The following is a 26,986-nucleotide window of genomic DNA, read 5'->3' as shown; positions in this document are numbered from 1 at the left end:
TTCAACAGCAAGAACACTTTTTTGCTATAGCAGACTCTATATATGCAGTTCCATTCTTTTTTTTTTTTTTCATGAAGGTACTTTAATTATGGGAAATCATCAGTAAAATAATAAATGATCTTGCCATGTTATAACATTAGCACAATATTATTTGTTTCATAAACCTATCCTTTGTGACTGAAGAAGTTTTGCAACAAGAAACATAAATTAAAACTTCCATAATATGCACGGGAGAAAGTCCACACAAGTGTTTAGAGAGCAATGTCAAAATCAACCAGGTTTTTTATTACTTGCAGAAAAACTCAGCACCTTCATTTCGCAAAACATGAAACATATTGGTAATACCTTTTAAAAATTAGAATGGCTTGTGGTACATAAAGAATTGTACCACTTTATTATCAAAAAGCTTAGCAGTAAATTTCTGTTTATTCTGTACATACTGACAATGGTTTAAATGCAAATAAAATAAAGCTACTGTTTTGGTATCTAGAGCATTAAAAATGACCCCTTTTGAGGTCGGAGAGGCAGCAGTATGACAGCCCTGTTCCAGCGTGGTGCATACCCAGCTCCAGGCAGCAGGTGTAGGATTATATCCACACCTGAGAACTAAACACTGTTCAAGGTTGTACTAACCTTCTCAAACCAGGGTGCAGCGAGGAGGCTACCACTGCTCTGTTGACTTTTCATAGTCCAGAATGGTCTGAAATATCTTTGTCACACAATTTGGTGCAAGAATGCTTTCTTCCATAGTGTCAAGTGCAGTGGGCTGCCCTCCAGGCTTGCCAATACATGCCAGGCAAAAATATTTACTTTTCAGGCATTGGATTTCAAGCTTTACTGTTCCTGACAAATCTCTTATGTTTGAATGACGAACATTTTAATATTTTGGTGAATTCCCAATGCCAGTGTTGCCTGCTTTGTGTTTCAGAGTGCCACAGAGTATAGGATATAGTGGGTGTATGATCAAGTGAGCATCTATTGAAACCAGATACGGCACCAACACCACTAAAGGGAAATGACCACAGATTGCTTATTTCTATTCCAGTATTTGTGACATAAAAAAATGTTGAAAGTCAGCATTTTGCTCATTCACAAAACTGGATCCTAACCAACTGTGCTATGGTATCCACTAGCTTTGCTGTGTAACTTGATTTTTTATTACATATCTCATGGGAAGAGTTTTGTGGCATTCATCGCTATAATATCTGGATAATTTCATTTGTATAACAGATTCAAAATAAATTTAGCAGTTAAAAACAATTAAAAAGTTATAATTTTTTCTAAAACCACGGAGTAGTGGCTTTTTACTGTGCTACTACTTCCAAGTGAAAAAACAGATTCCCAAACATAATTTATGCCTCTGTCTACAACACTTACAAGGAATAAGGAACATTGGCTGTCTGTCACGTAGGTGCAAGTTGGTGCTATCAGGAAGTAGTGTCTTTCTTTTTATACTGAAATCTGTCCTTTTCCTATCCCATGGACAACAGCAAAATATTCCTGACAGTGTTGGACCCTGTGAAAGGAGACACGAGGATAACACATATCTGTTGTGCTAACACTGCAACGGGCTAGCAGAAGCAGTTATCATCAAGTTATTGTCACTCACTTCTGCACCATGAGTTCACTGGCTGAATGTTTCATATTGGGTACTTTAGAAAAAAAGATTCTGACAAGCTCTTCTTGTTTCATAAATGGCAGAACTGAAGAAAAACCAGATATGAATTCTGTTCTTAGGTAAAGGTGATTTTTCTGCATTATGAGCAGAACATGTAGAATAGAAACTTGATTTTAAATGGTGCCACACCACAGTGCAGTATACCACAAGGAAGCAAAATACCAGTTTGGTTATTCACAATGGAATAACCTTGCCGTATTTGGATAACATAATCTGTGATCATCTCACCTTTTTACCACGCCCTTCACAAGCACATTTCCTGTACACCCGAGTCGCTGCCCTGCGAGCACCAGCAGCCATTAAAAATAAATAGAGAAGTAGGCATAACTAATAAATGCCATATCTATGCATGTCTTGATGGATTTCTCTGCTTTCTTTGGGAGAAAAAAATTTGGGATGTTATCGCTCTGCTTTTTATACTTCATTACTCCTATCCTATGATTTTTAAATAAGTAGAGACTCCCTAGCTTCCTCCTGAATCAGATGCTGCTTATTTCCTTCTTTTATATTCCATTATTTCTAGCAATAGAAAATTCTAGCCCTTAATTCAGCACATACACACCCACATGCAAGAGTGTCACCCACTGGAGGCACTTTTGATTTATCAGTTTCAGTCTCCAATGCCCTGGGCTTTCCTTTCCCTACTACTTCATTCTCCTGTTTATTTGCTGGGCACTTTGTCAAAATCCCTGTTTAAATCTTTGATCTCAGTCAAAAGCTTCCAGACTCTCTTCATCGGTACTGAAGGAAGGTCACTTAATTCAATAAGCAGCATAGATATTAATCCAGCAATGAAAAAACCCCTTTGGTAAAGGCATGTATGCCTGGAACTCAGTTAATTTATTTTTTTCAGAGTAGCTGAAAAACCATTTTAGAATAATGGCTCACCATAGCAGATATAGTTGTACTGATTTAGATACCCATCTTAGATACAATCAAAGGTTCAAGAAGGACACCACACTTGGATATGCAGTGGAGAGAAGTAGGTACCTTCAAAGGAACAGCTTAAAGTCACTGAGGTAGGCTGATTGAGGTAAGCAGAAATAGATAAATTGGACAGTCCACCAACATGCATAATAGACTTTAGAAACCTGACCATAGAGATATTCAGGAACACTACTTTTTTTTTTCCTTTGTGAGGCCCTGTTCAGTCTAAGTGGCAGAATGTGTTGCAAAGAAACTTATAATTCAACCCTATTTTCAAGCAAAAAAATCAGATGATCAATATATATTAATTTGCCTAACTGAAACTACTTTTACGAGTTTGTTTGCTTCAATATTTGGGTGTTTGTCTTGAGATTTTTTTTTTCAGTTGTTGGAGGTACATATCTTATGAAAAATAATACTTTTATAAATAAGTTTTAGTGCTTCTCAGCACCTTGTAGATAAGTTCTCTATAAAAGAATAATGCTTACTGCATAAGAAGAATGCCAATTCTTGACAATTTGCATGAAGAATAAATAATAATAATGGAATAATATTTGAAGTTGGTAATTGCAAAGCAATCTACTAAGGTTAGCCTGATACTACTACTTAGAGTGGAATACTTGCATTAAGTTTCTTAAACTCATTTGAAAATGTTAGCCATAGTATTAGTTCCATAGATGAGTTATATTTGGCACAAAAACGCCAAAAGTGACTTGAAATGACCACTAAATTTAAATATGTTTGCTCAAAGTCACATAACAGGTCAGCAGAGAATCCAGGAATGGAGCTGAGAGGCTTTGCGCTGCATGCTGCACATTCCACCTCCCTGTGTGACAAGGGAGACTTTAAAAGACAAGGCTTGGGTTTGGCCAACTCTTGTTCTCCCCAGTGTACCTAGCGATTATGGGACTGAGGAGGGAGATAGGCCAGAAATAAGGGGTAAAGTTGCTTCTTGGCCCTTTTGGCCAACTCCTATGGCAAGTTAAGAGGTGCCACAAGACCTGACCTAGGCTACATTGACTATGATCGAGTGCTTAGCAGCAAAACAGGCTGTAAGGAACTGCTTTAGCCAGCCCGATGAGTGGATGATTGGTTTGAACCGCAAAAAGGAGCTTCCTCTGGCAACAGACAGTGGGAGAAAGGAACATGTGGGTCTGAGGAAGGGAGCTTCCAAGACAGAGGAGAAAAGGTATATTTAGAGAGAAGCAAGGTGGGAGATAGCTCTTGGAAAATAATAAGGAACAGATGAAAAACTCGAATAAGTTGCAATAAACACAGACACTGAGTCAGAATCCAGAGGAGAGACAGGGTCTGGGTCTTCCTACTGAGCTGAGAAGAAAGGTTGTCAAATTCCAGTGTTAGAGAGGGAGAGTCTGGTACAGATGTGATCAGACCGTTTGGAGGAAATCAGCAGTAAGGAGGAGGAAATCAGCAGTAAGGAGGAGAAAATGATGTAGACTCACTGCAAGGCTCCAGAAAGGGTGAAAATGAAAAGACTGAAGTGAGTCTCATCACTGTTGTGGTAACATCATGCTTTGATTTTCTTATAGAATATTCACAATTTTTGTTTGTCATTTAATCAAGATTTGACCATAGTTTAAGGAACAGATTCATAGTTTTATTGACCCTGAACCTCTGTCCATCTCATGCATTTACAAAATAAACTCCTTATTGTAAACTATAGCTTGCTGTCGCATTAGTACAATGATGGCCTGATCTTTGTCAAGACATGCAGGAAACACTGAGATTATAACTACAATAAACATATTGATGACCAGGAAAAGCATTCCAAAATGCATAGTCATAGCTGTGCTGTGTTTGAAATGATTGCGCTTTTTCACACTGGTATTCTCTCAGATTCCTCGAGTGCAATCTCATTGTGCTAGACATTTATTTAAGTTTTTAAAATCCACCTGTCAGATGTCTGACAGCATAAGAAGAGGAATGACAGCCACTAGGATAAATGGCTAGTCTCCAGAGTGACATGGCTGTCTGCTATACAGGTTATACGTTTTCAAAGAGTCTGAAATCCTCTCAGTGATTTGTTTTTCTCACAATACAATTTCCTTATAAAATTATTAATCTTACTCCACATTTAGAAGTAGCATTATTATCTATTATTTACTCAATTGCTATAACCTTTTGGACCCATAGGGCAAGGATAGGACTTCATTTAGTCCTAAAACAAACATCTGCACAAAAGAACATTTGATGTAAATAAAAACCACAGGAGATAACAAAAAATTTGGTCACTGAATATAAAATCTACAGAATTCTAGAGACTCAGCTCTCCCACATAGAGTTGGTCGACACAGATGATCAGACTGTTCATAAAATATTGGGTGTACAAGCAGGTCACCTTTTCATGGCATCCTTTAGACACAAAATATGCAGAAAAGGGTACCCAGAAATGGATATCTTATTGCTTACCCCTTCATCCAGTACATTTGTCTGCACTATACATCTTCAGTCTTGGTTATACAGTAATTTATGAAACAGAAAAAAAAAGACTAGCCCCATGAATACCAGAACTAAAGAAGTCTGATGTCCTATGGGTTCTTTTGATTGATTGATACTGATGTCTGGAAAGGTGCAAGCTCAGACTAAGGCTTACATGGGCTTTTTCCCATGGAATCCAGTGTTTAATAAGGCATAAGTTCCAACTGAAAATTTCCCTCACCTGGCCCACTCATAAGATGCATTGTAGGATCTCTCCTCTTTTTAAATGATTTTTTGTATGACTTGTAAGAACTCAGTTATTTTAAGTCTGCCTTTGTGTCAGCTGTGGTCGAATCTGGTTATCAGTTTCAGCATTATTCTAATTTCCATAGGAAAAAAGAATAAATTTGTTTTTCCTTCTTCATATTTTTATTTTGACCAAACATTCCTCTCCTGAAAATTCATATCTGTCTTGCCTACAGGAATTCTGTAGTACAGGAGCGGGTGAGGTAGCAAGACTCTCCTCCCTTGATATGACGTCTTCTGGTGATGATGGCCTTGGCTGAGGTCTTTAAATAGCACAGGCTGTAGTGTCCACAGCCACAGTACACCTCAGATTGGAGAGCACTGATCAATGGGGTGGCTTGTAACATCATACTGGATACAGCACTGTCATTTTTTTTTTTTGAGCTCACAAGTCAACCTGAAACCTGAACTTGGATGATAACTCTGAGGTTATTCTATTTTCTGCTCTGATCCAACCTTCTCCTAAACTATCTTGGTTTATTTTTCAGCTGTGTTGTACCACATGTCCTTTTTACTGTCTATTCCTACATATCACTTCTATGTTGGCAGAGATCTGAAAAGACTAAAAATAAAATTGTTGTCTACTATCTTACTTATTTGCCAAGCTGAACAGCCCATTTTGGTTTCCCATCTTTTCCTCTTTGCCTATAAATGTTTAGGGCCCTTTCTCTGACAAAACAACACACCACTGCCTGATGCAGCAGCCCTTTTACCAACAGGCACATCTGTGGCAGCTGGGGCAGGCAGTGCCTGACTTGAAATGAGTTTTGCATTTGGCCACTTTTCAAACTGGGTTTTTAACAGACAGTGAGGAAATTTCACATCATTAAGAAATGTCAGCCACTTGGAGGTGGTAGTGAGCAAAGGTTTTAATGAAACTAAGATTTACAATCAAACCTAACTATGATAAAAAATTGAAAAGTGAAAGCTGCTGGAAGTCCACGAAATGTGCTATAAAAGTAGGTGCCATAAAACTGAGATGATATAAATTTGCAGACGAATTTGATTGCTAGTGCAGATGCATAGCTGTTAATGCTCTATGGTTGACGCATTAGTTGCAACTGAAATGAGCCTGGTTTATTCCATTTTCAGTAAAGAGAGCATGAAGTTGACTATGAATGGTCTTTTTAGCAGAATAGACTGAACATATGAAAAATTATTCATTACGAACATTTACAGCCCACACATGTCATTTGTATAATTTGATCACTCAACATAAAAGGTTTATTGTTTTTGGCAAAATAAGCTGCAAACATCCTTAATTGGGATGCAAATTTAACGCACAGTTTAGCACTGTTGACACCTATAAGGCTCATATGGACATTTCCATACATTTTTCCACTTAAGTTACAGATGGTGAACAGCAAATACATAGCCAAGAGTCAAAATTATTTCAGAAGTGTAGTATTCTTATTTCACAGTTTTTATATGTTTGTCAATACCACAAGACTGACTTTAATATTTTCTTTTCTGGCAAAATATACCAAGTGAACAAATTAGGTTTTGTAATGAAATCACGTATGTGAGAAATCTTGAAGTTACAACCGTCTAATATGTTTCAGATTAACTGCAAAACAGGGACCTATGTTAGCCATTATTTGTTGCTAACTACCACAGCTTTGCACAGAAAAATACAGTGTTAATTAAATTGCCAAGCCTATATGTGTTTATCTATTGTATTATATGAAGAACTTACTTTGTTGACTGGAAGAATGTTCTTCACATTGAAGTAGAATCCAAAGTAAACCATGTTAAAAACTCCGTGACGGCCCAGTGTTGCAGTAAGACCTTTGTTGAGTCCTTGGAAACCCAGACCATCGGTTTTAATGATCTGCTGAGCTTGAACAAAGCTAGAGGGTTGCTACAAAAGTTAAGCAAAAGAAGGAAGAGCTCATCTTTATAAAAAGAGAACAATAACCATAGCATCATTTCAATCCTGTTGACAAATAAAGTGTTGCCACTTCTTGTAATTTTATCTTAAGTCTTACCATATTTGTTATTTTCCCTTTCCTGCGATTGTGTAAAAATCACAACTTCCATTTAAAAAAAAAATGCCTCAATTTTCTGATTGCAGAAAAAAGATGAAAGCATGACTTGGGTCCTCTAAAAAATGAAGGATCCCTAAAGTAAAGGAAAAGGTCTTAAAATAATAATAATAATAATGATAAATAGATTTTATGGAGCAACATGTGGCTTTGAATGTACGAATTTGGCAGTAGGGGTTTTTTTTATTATTGATGCTGTGCTGTTACGATTATGACAGATGAAACTCTTACACAACTAGAGCATTTAACAATTATTCTGGAAAATAAGAAGATAAAAACAGCTTCTCTAGTAAAACCAATGGCACAGGAACATGCATTGTGAGAAAGTGATAAAAAGGACTGAACTGGAACAGGAAATTTTTTTTTGAGCCATTATGGCTAGGGAAGCAAGTCCTTGGGAGCCAAGGAGCAAGGGAGGCTATAAACATTTGTGTTGAAGATCAGTTTGGCAGTGTCCAGATTCAATGCTAGGAATAGGGCTGAAAGGTGACAAAAGACATATGTATTGTCTGGAAATCCTTCTGGATCCTCTGAGGCTCTTACGCTGTTAAGAATGTAAAGCACTGCTTTAATACACCAACTTTCGAAGGACTTATTTAATATACGGCACTTTTTAAAACCAGATCACATGTTAAACTTTCTTCTCGTACTGAAAATCTTTAAAAGATTTTTTTTTTTTTCCCTTAAGTATCCAACTGGAAATCTTGTTTTGCCCTGCTAATGAGCTGACTTAAAAAGTGTAGTTAGATTTTGAAAATCAGAACACCTATTTAAATTCCAAGGTACAGATTTAGGAAATTTACTTTAGAAATCCTGTTTTGAAAATAATGCACAAAAGGCGTAGAAATAATTTTAGTTGGCCAACTTCCATTTAATGAAAGGCAGACAGGAAGAAACTTCCTCAGAATCCACTTACATAATGACCAGATCCTCAAACAGGATCTGCCTGACTACATACACATTTGATCTATTTTCCAATATACTCTGATACTCAGAATCAAGTGTTCCCTTTCTGAACATTTTAGATTTCTTTTTAGCAGATTTATAGAAAAGTTTATTTCAAAAAGTTGTTGACTTGAGTTTGTCTTTCTCCAAAGCATAAAGCTGGCTCTGAGTAACCAAATATTTAATTAGAAAGGCAAAACATTACTTCCGCTAGGAGGCTCAGACATGAAAATATAGAAGAATTTTGACTACAACACTGTGAACACTGCTAATTTCAATACTGTTATTTGTTTAATAGCTTTCCATTTTAAAATATCACAGTGGTAGATCAACGGCATAAGCCAAATGATGCCTATTATATCTGACACAGCATATGACTGTTTATTTAGGTGATTGACAAGCTTAGTCTTTAATACAAAGTTTCAGTCTCATTTTCATATTTGGTAATTAATATTATCCTGTTAATGCTCTGCATACATTTTACTATAGTTTACTTTTTAACTACCCCCAGAGATTCAAATCAGAATCTGTTCTAAAATGTCAATATGCAACATGGAATACGGTCCTGATACTAGTAATAACATCCTTTCTAATGCACAAAAAATGAGGATTAGATCTTTAAAAAATAACCAGTAAATAACCAGTGGTCCTGAATAAAGTGATTTAAGCTGAACACAGCAACTTTCAATAGCAAGGTATCCCTTGGTCTCATCTTGAATATGGATTTACAAATGACTCAGAGGGGAAGCCTAACATCTGCTGAACACCTGAGATGGGATTCATCAGTCCAAATGTAGATACCTGCAATGTCCACATCTACATCTGAGCTATTCAAAGACTCCCTTTTTCAGTCCTTTGGCAATAAATAGGGCTCTCCTAGACAGCCCTTGACTTCATCCAAGGCAGGTATCTAAAATGTCAGTTGATCAAGCCTTAGAAGGTCATCACTGATGATGGAAGGACCTTAGGATGACTAATTCAGATGGAGGATTTTGTTGTATAAACATCTGGAGTTTAATTCACACAACTGTTGACTTAACAGAGACCTAGTCAGTGGAATCTGCAGTCAGATTCTTCTCATCATAAAGCAGAAACTTGGATTTGTTTAATTAATCACAGCTCTTAAATCAGGTGAGATTTTTATGACCACATCAGATTCTATAGCAAGTGAGTTATCCACAGCTAAAGGGAAAAGGAAAAAAAAAAGAAAACCAAACAACAAAATGTTAGGCCTTCTAGCAGTTTACCTTAACAAAACATCACCGTTATTTTTAACTGTAGCAATACACATCACAAAAGTGCCAATATGTGATTTATAGTGGTCTTCTTCTTTAAAACTGTCAGCCCTAGAAAGATGATCTGGTGCCACAGAATAATTCAGCTGTCACCATAGTGTGTGAATATTTGCTCTGGGGGTGTGCAGGAGTCTGGGTGTGGGTGTATGTGTTCATGCTCTTCCTTGTTCCTTTTAAACAAGATATACTTATTATTTCAATACAATAGTCAAAGAATTATGTGAGCCGCATTAGGTTTCATCATATAGTATGAAAGCTACACAATGGGATAAGTACATGCTTTACTTAAACCTTTTAGAAAAACAGTGCATGGTAATGAAATGAGTGTACCATTGCCTTACGCTGTATAAAGTAAAATGCACATGCTTTTCCCAATAAACTTGAGTTTACACGTGTTAGCGTGCAATATTCTTGAACATATTATTATGAGAACTTGAGATCACAGCAGTTAAGTCACTGGAGTTTTCCTCATTTACAGCAAAATGTGAAATTATAACACTTTTAAAAAGATATATTAAAAATTGATATGTCTGTGATTTAACTATCTTTGTGATTTAACAACTTCAGTCCCTTGGATTTTTTAATTAGGGCAAATAAACACTTTCATTTATATCTTAGGTGTAAACTAGGTTCCTAGTGGAGTGCCAATAGCATTCTTTCATAATTTAATTTATAATATACTATTATTTGGATTTTGTCAAATGTTTTGGTCAAATTTAATTCAAAGACTATTCATCTAAAACAAAGCAATTCAGAATGCTTTTGAACAGCTACGCTGTGATTATCGGAGTATTCTGAAGTCACCAAGGAAGCGTTGCTGTAATTAAAGTAATTGCATAAAATTTAATAACTAAAATACCCTAGACTTTTTAATAAAGTTTGCAATAGAGAAAAAAAATAAAACATATGAAGCAAAAGGACATATTGGTCTCTTGCAACTTTATATGAACTAGTTTGCTCAAAATATAATGCTGCTGTATTTACATTCAAACCCAGAGGTTTTACTAAGATAGGTTAATTGTATGTTCACCTCTGTGAGGCAGAAAGATCCAGAATATCTTAGTCATAACTTTTTCATATCACCTTCCTGAGAGAGATCCTCTCACTCATTGCTTTCTTCCACTTCCAGTTTCTCTCCTTCCAGGATCCTAACCTTTTTACCCTGGTGCTGTATTAGTTCTCTGTTTCAGCGGCTTTGCTGCCCATGGTTGAAAAATGTCTAGGCTGGAGACTTGAAGCAAGCAATCTTCTCTTTCTCATGCATTGAGAATTGAACAGAAATTTACCAAATGTTTTTAAATGTATTCTGAAGAGAATGCTTTTCTGGATGAGTTATGGAGTAGGTAGCATCTAGTCTATGTCATTGGGAAATCAGTGGCACTATTTTTCAGAATGTATCTGAGGAGCTTGGTCCAAGCAGCTTATGTATATGGTCAGGTGATAAACCTCTTTACTGTGCATCCCTGAAAAGTGTTCAATTTGTGAAGATGAGTGCTACAAGGCATGCAAGTATTAACTCAGTCAAAACTTCATAGCAGAATATGCAAATATCATGCCTCACTAGGGATTCAGCCAACCTTTTCATGCCATGCTTGTGTGATTTGGCACTTCCACCATGGTACAGCTGATTTCTCAAAAGATTTTGAAAAAGCTGGTTTGACAATTGTTAGTCTTATTCACTGAGAAAAGAAAGAGGGAACTGTGTGACTGCCTTCCTTCAGTTTAGCCTGAAATATTTTCTACATTAAGATTGATTGAAGCTGGTGCATTCCTGGGAACACTTGATTTTGGTGAGTCACTGTTTTCCAGTTTAATCTTTTTTGCCTTTCAGCAGTACCCAGAACCACGGACAAAGTCACCTTTGCACACTGACTTATTTGAATGAAACAATATTTGAATAATAAAACCCTGAAGGAATTTAAATTATCAGAGTTCTTTATTATATAATTACTTCCCAGTTTGTGATTATAAATGTGAAGACCTATAATATAAATAATTTCATCCAAGACTCTGAAACCTACCAGCTACATTTTTACCACAATATACACCAGCTGGACCCTGGCTAGGGCATGGGGCCGTGGTGTTTCATGCTAACATTCGGTGCTCACTTGAAGTCTGAAGCCTGCTGGGGCAAAAGCACCGTGTACAAGAAGCTCAGGCTGGTGCTTCTGGATTACAGGTCCTCACAGTGCGGGGCTGCTGGCTGCTCTGGAGGGACGAAGGTGCACTTCAGGCACAGAATATTTACAATGGGGATGTTGACGCCGCTGACAATACTGTATGTATCTCTGAAGGCATCGTCTATCGAGTCTCTTCTCTCTTTTTCCATTTCTGTCAAGCTTGTGGGAAAGTCATTTGCATCAACTCAATATATTATACACATTGACATTCTGCTCTACATATGAACTTTGAAGTGCATTATGTCTACTAAAGCAGAAAAAGAAGAATGGAACAATTCTTATACCTGTGTGAAGGCATTCCGATTTGTCTGTAAGGTAACCTTTACTACTTCAAAAGGGTTAACCACAACTGCCTCTGTCAACCCAGATCCCAAGCCAGCAACGGCAAATGCCTAGGAAAGTTAAAATGAAAGTTAAAAAATACAGAATAAAATTTCTCATACATCTGATTATGAAACTGAATGATACAATGCAAACTGTGAGATTACAGGAATGCAGCAGTATTTTACTATTAAACAATGTTAGCCTTTGATTAGAAACAATGCTAGCCTTCGATTAGATGCTGACATGTCCTGAGACAATATGACAATAGCCATAAACCGTGTTCCAAAAGATACAAAATAAAATGTCATAGCCCTGTCAATGAAGTCTCTTTTCAGCTGGAAGAAAAATTGTAGGATGATTTTTAAAGAAAACATGGAAAAACAATTCCTTCATTTTATCTTTGGGTAGAGTCTGAATAAAAACACCAACATAAACACAGTTATTCAGTACTGGAAATAAATAAAAACTCCATACTGAGCATTAAGCATGTAACACTAACATATCAACTTAAAAAAAAAAAAGAAATTAAGAAATTCAAATATTGCAGTACTTAGGCAAATTGCACAAGTAGAAGGAAAGTCCTCCTAAGAAAATACCAATCCTGAAAAGTTTTATAGGGGAATGAGTGGCACACGGAAATGTCAGTATCCTCTGCAAGAACGAATTAACTCCATTTACTTAGAAGCTAACGGTACATTACAACCATAGAAATGGAGATATTCACTGCTTTTCTTTCAATCACAATACACCGTTTAAAAATAACTTAATTCATTTGTAGCAGAAAAATAACATTGAAATATTTAGGTCAATTGAGGAAATACACAGGGGTTAATTTTTGTGATAATTTTACACATTTATTGCCTTCTTTTAACATCTTCAAACTTTCTAGGGGCCGAAAAGAGTTCCAGGACCAAAATACAATATATTGAGTACATTTGCTGAAATTCAAGGAAACCAATGGTAAGAAAAAAAACAATAGTGAGAAGAATAACTTATTAAATACAGAGGGATTTGAGCAGAGACTCTTGAGAGCTCAAGAAAGAGAAGAATGGTAAGTTAGGAGGGTAGTGGCAAGCTCCAGCCTTACTGCCTTCGGAGAACACTGTGTTACCAACAAATCTACTTTTCCAATATGAGATGGCAACATAACCTATCCCTTTCACCATCAACCATGAGACTGAAGTCAGCAGGAAGATGTTGCTAATGTATGCATTTCTCTTTTAACAGTAAATGTTATCTTGATATGAGGTCTGTTGAGGCACCTAGAAGCATTCTGCCTAGCTTAGACCCTCTCAGTCTTGTTTTTTCCTTATTACCATGGCTATCTTAGGGGAAAAAATGCCTCTATGGTAACAGAATTGCACTAAAAATGTCAGAGGTGTCTCACGGTTGCTGCATCTGCCCTATGAATCAGAGCAGTTTTTCATCAGCTTGTTTACAAATTTCCAGCATATTTTCCTCCAAAAAAAAGTGATGGTGTACACGGAACCTTAAACTCTGTTCTTTCCACTCACTAGAGAGCAAATATCAGTTTCTCTATTTATATCTAAGGAAGAAAAGAGCCTGCTGAAAAAAAAAACCCAAGATAAAATAGGAGATACTGTAAACAACTATATGGTCAGTGGAATAATTAAAAGGAAGATGAAGTTTGCTTTAAACTTGTTAATATGCTTCCATGACCATTCAGTTGCTGCAATGGAAGGTAAATGGCAGGAACACTGTTTGAAAGAACCTGAAACAATGATAAAGCAAATGTCGGTTTTTTTTTTTTTTAATGTCATTTTGGTTCACATGGTGTGGATAGTTATTTGTCCCTACAAGATAAGATTTTATGTATTTCCTTCAGTCATCACAAACTTCCCTCTTGAGAGCCAAAACTATAAAACAAATTCCAATTTTAAACTCTTTTGACCAAGAAAGTTACAATACTATTCAAGATTTTACTGTTTGTTATTTAGCAAACAAAGAGGGTATATATCCTCTTCTAGATAATTCACCTTTTTAGACTTGCTTAATATTTTGATACATTTATAATTATAAGAAAAATGCAGGAGCATCTACAGAGAAAAAAATTATTTAACAAATGCCAAAATAAGTAAACTGGAAGGAAGCAACAGATTAAAGTAGAAATACTGAACAAGAACTTACTGAAAATCTTCAAGAAAGAAACAACTTGCTAGTTAAAAATGACCTTCAAACAAAATCTTATGATTTCGGGGAAAACTGACCAGCATTTCCCATAGAAGGTATGTGTACCTTTTTCCAAGATTATTCTGAAAATATTATCACGACCAGTATTGGAAAGCATTGATTACCAAAACATTTATGGTGCAACTACAGAGATATCAGCTGTGTCCTACAGTTGTGATATCATTATTGTGAAAACATATATTCACTATTACTTACATTCTTACACCACAGAAAGCAGTAATTCTTTTAAAAATTTTTTTATTCCAAGCAGTATGATAGCAGGATTAAGCCTTATCTATGAGAATGCAGACAACATATATAAGCTACAACTCAGCATTAAAACATTTTTGTGTGTATGTATGCTCTGTATTTTGTTTTTAAAAGTTATGTTCTTGAGACAAATTCCTGACTCCACTGATGTGTAAGAGAGTTTTGCCATTGACTTTGAAGGAGGTAGCAGTTTCCTATCAATAGTTTGTTTCTGTTATAAAGTCTTTAGAATAAGACTGAGGTCTATAATTTTGTTATAGTTGCATTGTGCCTTGCAGAATACTGCTTTGAAACCTGGTTGAGGTATCTAGTCACTATCACATGGATAAATCAAAATTGATAATGTTCAAATTTTTAAAAATTATTTTGCAAGTATAAAGAATGTCAAGCTGCACACAGACCTCCACGGTGACTGTCACTAGCCATGTTAACAAATGTTATGACATTCTAGGGAATTATTTTGAAGGCATTTGATATAAAAATTAATGTAACTATAATTTTGATAAATTGTGTTCTCATTGTTTTCAAGGGACAAATCTGTTCTGAAAAACTGTTGGCTGAACTGGCCCCTTTTATTCTGGGCTCCTTCTACGGGAGGAAAAGGATGGGACTGTTCAGTACACACATATTAAATCAGAACATGAAGTTTTCTTTCCATACATACCAGTCCTGGTGGTAATGATGCATATCCTAGTAGCTTCTTGTATTGTTCGAAGGTGAAAAACTGTAAATAAAAGTTAGACTGAAATTGCATTGAAAAAGAAAATGAGTTACTTATGCAAATGAGCAAAACCAAACTACAGTGGAGCTTCACTACCTCATATCCTGGGTAGCTGTGCACAGTTCTGCAAAATAAACATAAACCACTTCTGTTTCACACTCTCTGTAGCAGTGTTAGATGTGTAATAGTAGAGAATTAGGCTTCAGAACTGATTTTATTGGTGTATCATACATAATAGCAGCGCAAATGCAATCAAAGTAATGTTTTACCTAGGAGTTCACTTACAATACACAGTTAATGTTTTTAACTTATACATTTTTCTCTAGCATTTAATTTCCATATACTGGTATAAATGTAGCAGCAGATACTATCATAACTCCCAAGAAATCACCTTCACCTCTTTAATATAATATACTGCAATCACTTTCACATTTCTCAGATATTAGTTTACTTTGCGTCAGAGAGATGTAGTTGCAGATTTTGAAGGTGGAAAGTTTGTAGATTTTTATAATCGCTTACTGTCAACAGACACATTTCTTTTACTTTTCCCTTCTTACAAATAAATCTTCCACCCAATTGTCTGCCTTCAGCCAGAGGTGCTCAGAAGGTCTGAGCATCCATGATTCCTTAGAGGATGAGTTTTGAAAGCTGTACTCTTTTGTGTTTGAACTGCAAGAAAGAAACTAGAAGCCCACTTTCACCTGCATCAACATGGAAAAAGGCAACCATGTGTAAATGGCTCACTTTGCAACCTAACACTTCTTGGCACCCAAATCCATTAATTTGCAGAGTACTTTTTGTGAAATCTTCTAAAAATCAAAGTGGAATAAATTAACAGCTTTGTTCTTCCAAGAACAGTGTTGAGAATAAGCCTGATCACACTGAAGTCACTAAGAAGCTGTCCATTGAAATACATAGACAGACTTTCACCACCTATGTCCTTGTCTCTGGACACAGAGGCTAAGATGCATCAGTCCATATATACTCTAAAGAAAGGGTATTTGTGATATTTTACAAATTCTTGAAATTCGTATTCTGTAAATATGTTGCTGAAGCCACTGAAAAAGCACTTCAGGTTGATGCCACATAAGACAATTCTGAGGGCAGTGAAAACCATCTTCTAGAATGAAGAACAAGGATAGCAGAAAATCTTGCAGGTTATAAAGACTAGATATCTGAATTCCAGGCAAAACCAAAGATATTGGAGGTGTTGTTCCATGCAATTTTCACTCATGGAACAGCACAAGGTCTGTAACTACAGCTCACTATTTGTGAGTCGTGTAATCTGTCCAAGAAGTATTCATGACTTTGCATGCAAAAGGAAAGTGGCTTTTACATGGCACGTTCAGTATTATGGGACCTAACAAAAAAACTTGTCACAGCTTCACCAAGACTGCATCAGTGCATGAGGACACCTACCAGAGCAAGAGCTGTCATATCTCTGTATAGCAAAAGTATACAACTAGAACTTTTGACTGTCCTGGCTACTTTCCAAAGTTGACCTGTAACAGTTGATTAGTTTAGAGCAAGCTGATTCAAATGAAGGTGGGATCCTCTGAAAGTCTGTGCATTTTGGTCCCGCACATAAGGCTGTGATCCCTCGCATAGCACCTGTCTATGCATGTGACAAGCAAAATGCTTCACCACAAGGGGAAGGCAGTGGGAAATGAGGTCTGTGAAGATGTGGGAATCGTAAGAAACATAAGCGAATAGAGTTTTTCAGACAAAACAGAAAGACTGGGTGACCTGTGCCGGGCCTCAGCCAAGGAAGACAAGCTCAGCCCCTCAGGTTTCAGTCACCCCAGACCTATCAGAACAAAACAGCTTTTCCATAAACCACTTGTACAGGAACTCAAGTAATAAGCACCACATTCTCTCTTTAACTTGTTTAGAACCCTGTCCTATGGCAAAATCAACAACATTTTTCAATTCAAGACCTGCTTCAAATGAAAAAGTGACTAGAATCACACTGAAATTATCAGACAACTGGGTGTTAATGTGTCAATAATGCCACCACAATTAAAAAGCAGGAGGGAATATCCATACATAGTACAAAATTAGGATATTAAATTCTGAAAACGGAAGGACCGATACTCTGGCCAGTGAATAGATACTATTTTTTTTTTTTATCCTCAGCAGGGATTATTATCTCATTTTGCAGAAGAGGTCCCAGAACTGGGGCCCAGTTTTTAACTGCCCTCTGAATAGTAGTACAGATTGAACACTAATCTTGCAAACATCCTACAAATATGTTTAAAATTGTTGTACTGGTGTTGCCAATAATCAGAAAAGACAGAAGTGTTACTTAGACTGTAGGTCTACCTTTTTAGATAACTGAAGATATTTTAAAGGTAAAAGGAAGTCTCTGAGAAAGTGTCAATTGTAGGTGGGTGAGTTACTTCCCTGAACTAAATTAATTTCTTATTGTGTTAAAGCTTGCTTTATTCCCTCTCTAGCATTTTTCTACTCATTGTTACCCTCCTAACCTTTAATGGAATTTCTGGTATTCCTTAATGTTTTCCATGGTGTTACAGATCTGTAAAATGGTTGGAATAAAGGCAGAAATCCATTACCTAGCAATTTTTTGATCTTAAAAATGTTACCTTAAAATCAATAGCTTCCTAGAGTCATAAATAAAATAACTACTTAATAGTAACTATGCTTTACATTATTTTTTTAAAAAAACCCAAATCGATAGCAATAAAACTCAGTATAAATTTTGCTGGGTGTACTAGTGTGGCTAGTATACATACAATTTTGCCAAAAAGTACCTGGCTATGTCATATGGATTTATATCATGTATGTCCACCCAAAATGTTTTTAAAAACACACTATAATTTGTCTTTTTCTCTACAGTTCTATTAAGTTAATAGGTTTGCACAAAATAAAACTCAGAATAAATGCATTTAAAACATGCTGTTGTGTACAATATTGTCCATCTGGCAAAGATACACTTTAATTCAAGTTACACAGAAAATAGCCAAAGTACTTACCAGATGTCTCAATAACTCTAAGGTAAAAATATATGCTTGAAACAAGATGTCTGGGAACACATGAACAATATAAATTTGCCCCAAAAGTTCATCTGTTAACAATTGTATTGGCATCATCACTTCTTTCCTCCAAGTTCAATCTAACATAAAGTTATAAACTTTGACTTTTCATCTTCCAGAAATACCAGCTTTCTTTTTAGAAGGGAAATAAAGAGAGAGAAAAAAAGAAATAGCAAGACAGGCATGAGAACATAGTTGACTAAAAGTTAAGCTGTATCTTCAACACTTGGCTGAATAGCCAGGGCTAAATAATTTTATTTTAGTAGATTTATTTTTATCTGCAAATATCCATGCCAGATAAATACAATATTCCAGTAGCACAAGTACATTTCTTCTTAGTACAAAATCTCCCTCGTCCCTTCTCTATTCACTTTTATGAGATGTAAAAGACACTATAACTAGAAGTTTTCAAAAGAAGTTCATTACAAACACAAACTAAGGCTGCTGGAACCTAGAAGTTGCGTCTCTAACTTTTGTGCTTTCGAAAGTCTCAAAACCATAGGCATGGACATAGTCTTCCTCTAAATCTCACTAGTCAGTTTGTCAGTGGACAAGGGACACCTGAGGGCCTATTAAAATGAGGAAAAGTATTAGAAGAATAACAAGTGGAGAGTGAGCCAAAAGCAGCAGTGAATTTTCTGTTTGGGCCATATCCAAATAAGGTTAGTGGAAATATGAGCCAAGCTATATTCTCTTCACGTCAAAGCATGATTCAAATGCCACTTTGGATGTTAGAAATTAGAATAATAGAATAATAGAATAATTTAAGTTGGAAAGATCACCAAGTCCAACCATTAACCCAGCACTGCCAAGCCCATCACTAAACCATGTCCCTAAGTGCCACATCTACACATCTTTTAAACACTTCCATGGATGGTGACTCAGTCGCTTCTGTGGGCAACCTGTTCCAATGCCTGACAAGCCTTTCCATGAAGAAATTTTTAGTAATATCCAATCCAAACCTGCCCTGGAGCAACTTGAGGTCATTTTTTCTCATCCTATTACTTGAGAGAAGAGACCAACACCGACAGTGCTACAACTTCCTTTCAAATAGTTGTAGAGTGTGATAAGGCATCCCCTCAGCCTCCTTTTCTCCAGGCTAAACAACCCCAGTTCCCTCAGCTGCTCCTCATAAGACTTGTATTCCAGACTGCTCACCAGCTTTGTTGCCCTTCTCTTAACCCTCTCCAGCACCTCAGTGTCTTTCCTGTAGTAGAAGGGCCCAAAACTGAACACAGTAGTCCACTGGTGCTGGCCACACTATTTCTGATACAAGACAGGAATCTGTTGGCCTTCTTGGCCACCTGGGCACACTGCTGGCTCATGTTCAGCCAGCTGTCACACCCCCAGGTCCTTTTCCCTTGGACAGCTTTCCAGCCGCTCTTCCCCAAACCTGTATATTGCATGGAGTTGTGACCCAAGTGTAGGACCCGGCACTTGGCCTTGTTGAACCTCATACCATTGGCCTCAGCCCATTGATCCAGCAAGTCTAGATCCCTCTGTAGAGCCTTCCTATCCTCCAGCAGATCAACACTCCCACCCAACTTGGTGTGATCTGCAAGCTTGCTGAGGGTGCACTTGATCCCCTCATCCAGATCATTTATAAAGATATTAAACAGAACTGGCCCCAATACTGAGCCCTGGGGAACACCACTCGTGACTGGCTTCTAACTGCAGAGAGGCTGCAATCTTCATCCTTGAAGATTTTCAGAACTCGACTAGAAAAGGTATCCAAGCAATCTGACCTAGCCATGAAGTCAGCCCTGCTTTGAGCAGAAGTCTCACTAGATGACCTCTAGAGATCCCTCTCAGCTTAAATATTTCTATTATTCTATAATTATTTTGAATATTGTGGAGTTTAAACCAGTTTAGTCAATTTGAGTAAGAAAAAGTGACTCAAGATTTTTGAATTAATCAGGTTGGTAGGAGAGAAATCAAACCTGGGTTTGTATTTTAACTAAATATATGCTGGAATCTAGAAAGCATGATCAGATTGACTGTGACTTGTTTCAAATGAAATGAAATGGAAAGATAGGGAAAACGTCGCAGTCCAAAGAAAATGAGTTATTAGGAATCTTCTAAATATCATCCATATATTTTTTACTTCCACTTTGCTACTAAATAGAACTTTAGTTTTCTTAGCTGTATTAAATAATTTTGAGATAGGTGACAAATGTCGTTTGTTTCTAAAATGCCAATGCAAACAAGAAGATGACATTACCAGAACTCCTTTAGGATTCTGTTACAAGGTCACATCCTGTCACTTTATACAAATATTATTCCTCTGTAAAGGAATTGGAATGTGAATGATTAATTGCAGACTAAGGACCAGAATCATATGCAGCCTTTTTAGAAAGAGACAAAAAAAGAAAGGAAAATCAAGACTTTCTGTATAACTGCTTTTAGACACATTTGGTGCAACTACATGAAACTTCAGAGTTCTGAAGTAAAAGACAAAGAAACATTTGCTTGAAACACAATGGATGCTTTGATAGTTTTAGAACTTTAAGAGGGGATGCTTAATTATGAGGTTTTAATTAAAAAGGTTGCATGACTTAACTAAAAAAATTGATGTATTGATGTATTTTGTTTAGGAATGTTACTAAAATAATACTCTAAAAATCAACATAAAGGATAATAAAAGAAAATCAAATCAACATTTGACAGCAAATACACTTTGACAGGCTAGTATCTATTTCAACTGTAAGAGAGCTGGAGTGAAATGCTCTTTGCATGATGAATAGTTGTACCCATTAATATGTTCAATCTGTAAAAAGGTAAGAATATGGAGTAGTGTGCTCTTTGGAGTACAAGAAAACTCTGAGCAGCATATGCTACTTCAAGTTACTGAGTAAGAATTTATTAGGAGTGGCTTCTTTATTGGCTTCTTGTGTTAATTTATTAAGCTATTGGTTGTTTTGCAAGTTGCTAGGCATTTTCAGTCAAACAAAATTACTAAACTAGAGGTAATTATGAGGCTAAAGTATCACTTAAATTATTTTATTAATTTTGATTGTATAAACTAATTGTAATTTTTTTTCAGTAACATTGTATATACAGGCGAAAAGTAGCCTGGCATTTAAGAACCTTATCCTACACTTTTAATCGAGCAGTTTTTATTGTGCTATCAACAGGAAAGTTTCCTCCTAGTAAAAATCAGAGGATTAATGTGCCAAAGAAGTTTAAGATTCTAATGTCAATCAGTGGGGGAGAAATAAATGTTTTACAGCTGCCATTGTCGCTACTCATATTTTTAAAGGAGGAAGTATAGAGTTTTTACCTTCACCGCCCTTTTGGGTGTTTCAGCCAAGATGGGAGGAAATATTCCTTTGTAGAAGCCAAGCAATCTATTGAAAAAAAAAAGAAAATATTTTTGTATGGATAAACAACATATCATTGCCACACTGCCAAATCTGTTTTCACTTTGGAGTAAAGCTACTAACATTTCAGCATTTCTAAGCATACAGACAAATAATGACACTCTTTGCTTACTTGCTAAGTAACTAATGTGCTACCAATTCTATTATGTGCTGGTGAGATGATATTAAAAACCAGCAATGAATAAGTAAAAATTCAATTTTTTTTTCTGAGTAGACAAGAAATTGTATTTAAAGGAAGAGGATAAGTTTTGACAATGAAGGAGAAGTATTATTTAATTGCTTTAATTTTCTTGACATACAAACTATAATATTAAAAACTGGAGTTACAAAACACAGATTTGGAAAAAATGTGACTTCTGCAAGTTGCATAAAAAACTCTGCATGCTCATCTTCAGACGCTAGGTTAAGAAATCTTTTAAAGTTTAGTTTTAAATATGCCTCAAAATAGATTATTTTTTTGTCAACTTAGTTTTAGCACAAGTTAGCTATTCACAGAGCCATAACAGCATGTATGTATTTCACCTTGGAAAAAATATTTGGGTAATATCTTGCTACCGTACTCATTCAGGTCTTTGCCCTTCTGTTGCCTGGCTTCATAAACACTGAAAGAGTTTACAATAGTTGCTGACTTTTGGAGCTGGCCCAAAGCCAAAGATCCACTTGTTGCAATGCTTCACTTTGAAACATCTAAATTATATATATATCTCTACACATATATAGCCTGCTACAAGCACACACGACATTTGCAGGCAGCCTAAGCTCTGCTTACAAGGCCAATGTAGATGCATAATGCTGGGTCTTGGGAATGCTTTAAATGACAAGTAGTTCTCAAAATCCCCAGGTGAGGTAAAAGGAGACATAGTTCTTGTCTGGTAGGTCTCCACATAGTTAGTGCACATGGAGAGTTCAGAGAGGCACCTAATGCAATTATCCAAAAGCTATCTTGCCAGCCAACAAGGGTATGTCTTACTGCTTATCCATCTTCAGAGTTTATATGCTTCTTTCAGGACTGTAAGGATTCTGTCTACAGAGGAAATCACTTCTTAAAGTAAAGCATTTGTGTCTTTTTAAAATGTTGAAAGGTGGTGCTGTTAAAAGGTGGTGATTCACCTTGCTAAAACAGCCTATTGGAATATTCTTTCAGGGTGTGGAAGAGTCATCACATCAACAGATTCTCCTACAGTTAACCTGTGCATGTTAAAGGAAAACAATTAATATTCCCCACATGAATGTAAAATACCACAAATGTATACCATTTGGTTAATCCTTCTTCTAATGCTTCTCTGGAGTTCTCTTAGCCTGCTCCAATATAAATAAAATAATGTAGGCTTTGTAAGATTCTCCAGAGTCGGAATACCACTCATCCATCCTCTGAAGTAAGCAAGTTATGAGTTCCAGTCCATGATAAAAGGAAAATTTGAGCATTTTAGGCAATGATGGTTTCACGACAAAACACTGAAAGTCTTCAGGTAGGAGAGTTCAGGAATTCAGTTGAGTCATCAGATGTTTGAATTTCCCCGAAGTCTCACTTTCCAAACATAGATATGTATACATACACACATATATCTATTTCTATCCACAGATATGGATATAAAATATAGATATACTAGATCCAGCCTTAGTCTCTAATAGTTCATACATATATATACATATTTATATACATACCTACATATATACACACAAGTATATTCTTGCTGATTCAACAAACTATTAAAATGTTGAATAACTTTAAGCATGTGATTCATACAGTTTAATGTGAGTTCAAACTGAAACTGAGGTCCAAGTAGGATCAGCTACAAGAACACAGAACCCTATAAACACTTTCTTTCTTTCAGCTCAATCTAAAACACTGTAAGCATATCTACAATAGGCATCTCATTTGGAATTTCTAGTACTCCAGCATGACTGGAGTTGGAAAATGAAAAGTGCTCCACTGCTATACTCACAGGTGTAGCTTTGACTGCAAAAAAGTGAGACCCAAACTCAGTCCAGATTTTCTCATTAGTAGGAAGTGCATAAGCAGAGAAATATGCAGTGTAAAGCAACAATTCAGTTCTAAAAATGTACAGCAGCATTACCTAGCTTTACACAGCAGTAGGTTGCTTTTCCAGGTTGCCTTCTTGTATACTTGTATGCAGCTATTTAATATATCAGCCTTGTAACACTCCCATGGTCTCTGAGGATTTCAGGGAAAACTTTTCAGAGACAATGTGGAAGGCTATACCAGGAATTTGAGCAACAGATCTGCAATCTCAGCAATCTTGTGAGGCAGTTCACAGAATCACAGAATCACAGAAATGTTTCAGTTGGAAGGGACCTCTGGAGATCATCTAGTCCAACCCACCTGCTAAAGCAGGTTCACCTAGAGCAGACCACACAGGAATGTGCCCAGGCCTGTTTTGAATGTCTCCAGAGAAAGAGACTCCATGACCTCTCTGGGCAGCCTGTTCCAGTGCTCAGCCTCAAAGTAGTTTCTCCTCATATTCAGATGGAACCTCCTGTGCTCCAGTCTGTGTCCACTGCCCCTCATCCTATCATTGGGCACCACTGAAAAGAGCCTAGTCCCATCCTCTCGACATCCATCCTTGATATATTTATAAACACTGATACAATCCCCTCTCAGCCTTCTCTTCTCCAGGATGAACAGACCCAGCTCTCTCAGTCTCTCATAAGAAAGATGCTCCAGACCCCTAGTCATCTTTGTTAATCATTTCTAGAGAGTAATCCACCATTCTATCACAGCTTGGTGTTGAAATACCAGTGATTCAGATCATTAGCAGACCAGGCAGCAGATTGATTGAAAATTCTAGAGAAACGGGAACTGAAAATATGAAAAGCAAGTATATATTGCTCCTGAATCACAGAAAGGTTGGGAATGGAAGGGACCACTAGAGATCATCTGGTCCAAACACCTGCTCAAGTAGGACAACCTAGTGTTGGTTGCCCAGGACCATGTCCAGACAGCTTTTCAATATCTTCAGGGAGAGAGACCCCACAACCTCTCTGGAAAACCTGTGCCAGTGTTTGGTCACAGTGAAAAAAAGTTTCCTGCTCTTCAGATGGACCTCGTTGTGTTTCAGCTTGTGTCCATTGCCTCCGGTCCCATCACTGAGTACCACTGAAAAGAGTCTGGCTGCATCCTTTTTGAACCCTTTCTTTAGGTATTCCTGCACACTGATGAGATGTCCCCTGAGCCTTCTCTCCTCCAGGCATAACAGTCCCAGCTCTTTCAGCCTTTCCTCAAATGAAAGATGCTCCAGTTCCTTAATCATCTTAGTGGCCCTTTGCTGGACTCTTGGCAGTGCGTCCATGTCTCTCTTGTAGCAGAGAGCCCAGAACTGGGCCCAGCCCTCCAGACGTGGCCTCACCAGTGCTGAGTAGAGGGGAAGAATCCCTCTTCTCAACCTGCTGGCAACAATCCTTTTAACATAGCCCAGGATACCAGTAGCCCTTTTGGTTGCAGGGCACATTACTGGCTCATGTTCAACTTGGTGTCCACAAGGACCCCCAGGTCCTTTTCTGCAAATCTGCTCACCAGCTGGTTGGCCTCTAGTATAACACTGGTGCATGAGGTTGTTCCTCCCAGGTGCAGGACTTCACACTTCTTGTTTAACTTCATGCGGATCTCATTAGATCATTTCTCCATTGTGTCAAAGTCCATCTGAATGGCAGTACAAGCCTCTGGTATATCAGCTGCTTCTCACAGTTTTGTAGCATCAGCAAACTTGCTGAGGGTACATTCTGTCCCATTATTCAGATCATTAATGAAGATGTTGAACAGAGCTGGATCCAGTCTTGAACGCTGGGGTACGCCGCTAGTTATTGGCCTCCAGCTGGACTTCATACCACTGATCACCACCCTTTGGGCTTGGCCATTCAGCCAGTTTTCACTTCACGTCACTGCCTACTCATGTCTATGAGAATCTTACAGGAGACAGTGTTGAAGGCCTTACTGAAGTCTAGGTAGGAAATGTCCACTGCTCTCCTCTCATATACCAAGCCAGCCATTTCATCATGGAAGGCTATCAGGTTGGTCAAGCATGACTTACCCTTTGTGAATCCATGCTGACTGCTCCCAGTTGTTGCCTTGTCCTTCATGTGCCTGGAAATGATTTCCAGGTTTAGTTGCTTCATCACCTTCCCACGGATCAAGGTGAGGCTCACTCACCTGTAGTTCTCTGGATCCTCCTCCTTGCCCTTTTTGAAGATAGGAGTGATATTTGCTTTCCTCCAGTCCCCAAGCACCTCTCCCAGATGCCATGATCATTTAAAGATAATTGAGAGTGACCTTGCGATGACACCAACTAACTCTTTCAGCACTTGTGTATGTCAAGTTTGCTTAAGTATTCTCTAATCAGATCTGCTTCCACCAAGGGTAAGTCTTCCTTATACCAGACCTTGTCCCTCTCTCCAGAGCTTTGCATTTCTCAAGGCTGACCTTGCCACTAAAAACTGAGACGAATAAGGCATTCAGTATTTCAGCCTTTTCCATGTACTCTGTCACCAGCGCCTTTGCCCCATTCAGCAGCAATTCCACATTTTTCCTAGCCTTGCTTTCACCACTTAGATACTTAAAGAAACTCTTCTTGTTGCCCTTGACATCTCTCACCAAATTCACCTCCATATGGGCTTTGACTTTCTTAACCATGCCTCTGCATGCTCAGACTGTCTCTATGCTCCTCCCATGTTACCTGTCCCTGCTTCCACCTTCTGTATACTTTCTTTCTATGTTAGAGTTTTGCCAGGAGCTCCTTGCTCAAGCACACAAGTGTCTTGGCATTTTTGCCTGACTTCCTGCATGTTGGGATGGACTTCTCTCAAGTGGAGGTGATTCTTAAATACTATCCAGCTTTCCTGGACCCCTCTTCCCTCCAGAGCCTTATGCCATGGGACTCTTCTAAGCAGATCCCTGAAGAGGTCACAGTCTGTCCTCCTGAAGTCCAGGGCTGCGATCTTGCTTTTTGTCCTGCTCCCTCCTCTCAGGATCCTGCACTCCACCATGTCATGGTCACAACAACCAAGGCTCCCTTTGACCTTCACATCCTCAATGAAGCCTTCCTCATTTGTGAGTATGAAGTCCAGCAGAGCACCTCTCCTCACTGATTCCTCTTTCACTTGTGTCAGGAAGTTATCATTAATGCTCCCCAGTATCTGCTGGGTTGCTTATGGCCTGCTATGTTGTCCATCCAGGATGTATGAAGGTGGTTGAAGTCCCCATGAAGAATCAGAGTCT

At 37.5% G+C, this 26,986-nt stretch overlaps 1 protein-coding gene across 1 annotated transcript in view; it reads right to left on the bottom strand.

Annotated features, from left to right (window-relative positions):
* The window catches only part of SLC25A21 (solute carrier family 25 member 21), a 258,937-nt gene that overhangs the window by 4,663 nt on the left and 227,288 nt on the right, over positions 1-26,986 (bottom strand). The window contains exons 4-7 of the mRNA XM_065635730.1: positions 21,654-21,720; positions 15,264-15,323; positions 12,100-12,207; positions 7,047-7,211 (exon numbers count right to left, since the gene is read on the bottom strand). Of these exons, the coding sequence (XP_065491802.1) occupies positions 7,047-7,211; positions 12,100-12,207; positions 15,264-15,323; positions 21,654-21,720 (400 nt within the window). The remainder of the gene's footprint in view (positions 1-7,046; positions 7,212-12,099; positions 12,208-15,263; positions 15,324-21,653; positions 21,721-26,986) is intronic.

The sequence above is a fragment of the Caloenas nicobarica genome, chromosome 5, assembly GCF_036013445.1.
Source record: "Caloenas nicobarica isolate bCalNic1 chromosome 5, bCalNic1.hap1, whole genome shotgun sequence".
Lineage (NCBI taxonomy): Eukaryota > Metazoa > Chordata > Aves > Columbiformes > Columbidae > Caloenas > Caloenas nicobarica.
The sequence above is the reverse complement of the archived record's forward strand: the minus strand, read 5'-3'. Positions and strand labels throughout refer to the sequence as shown.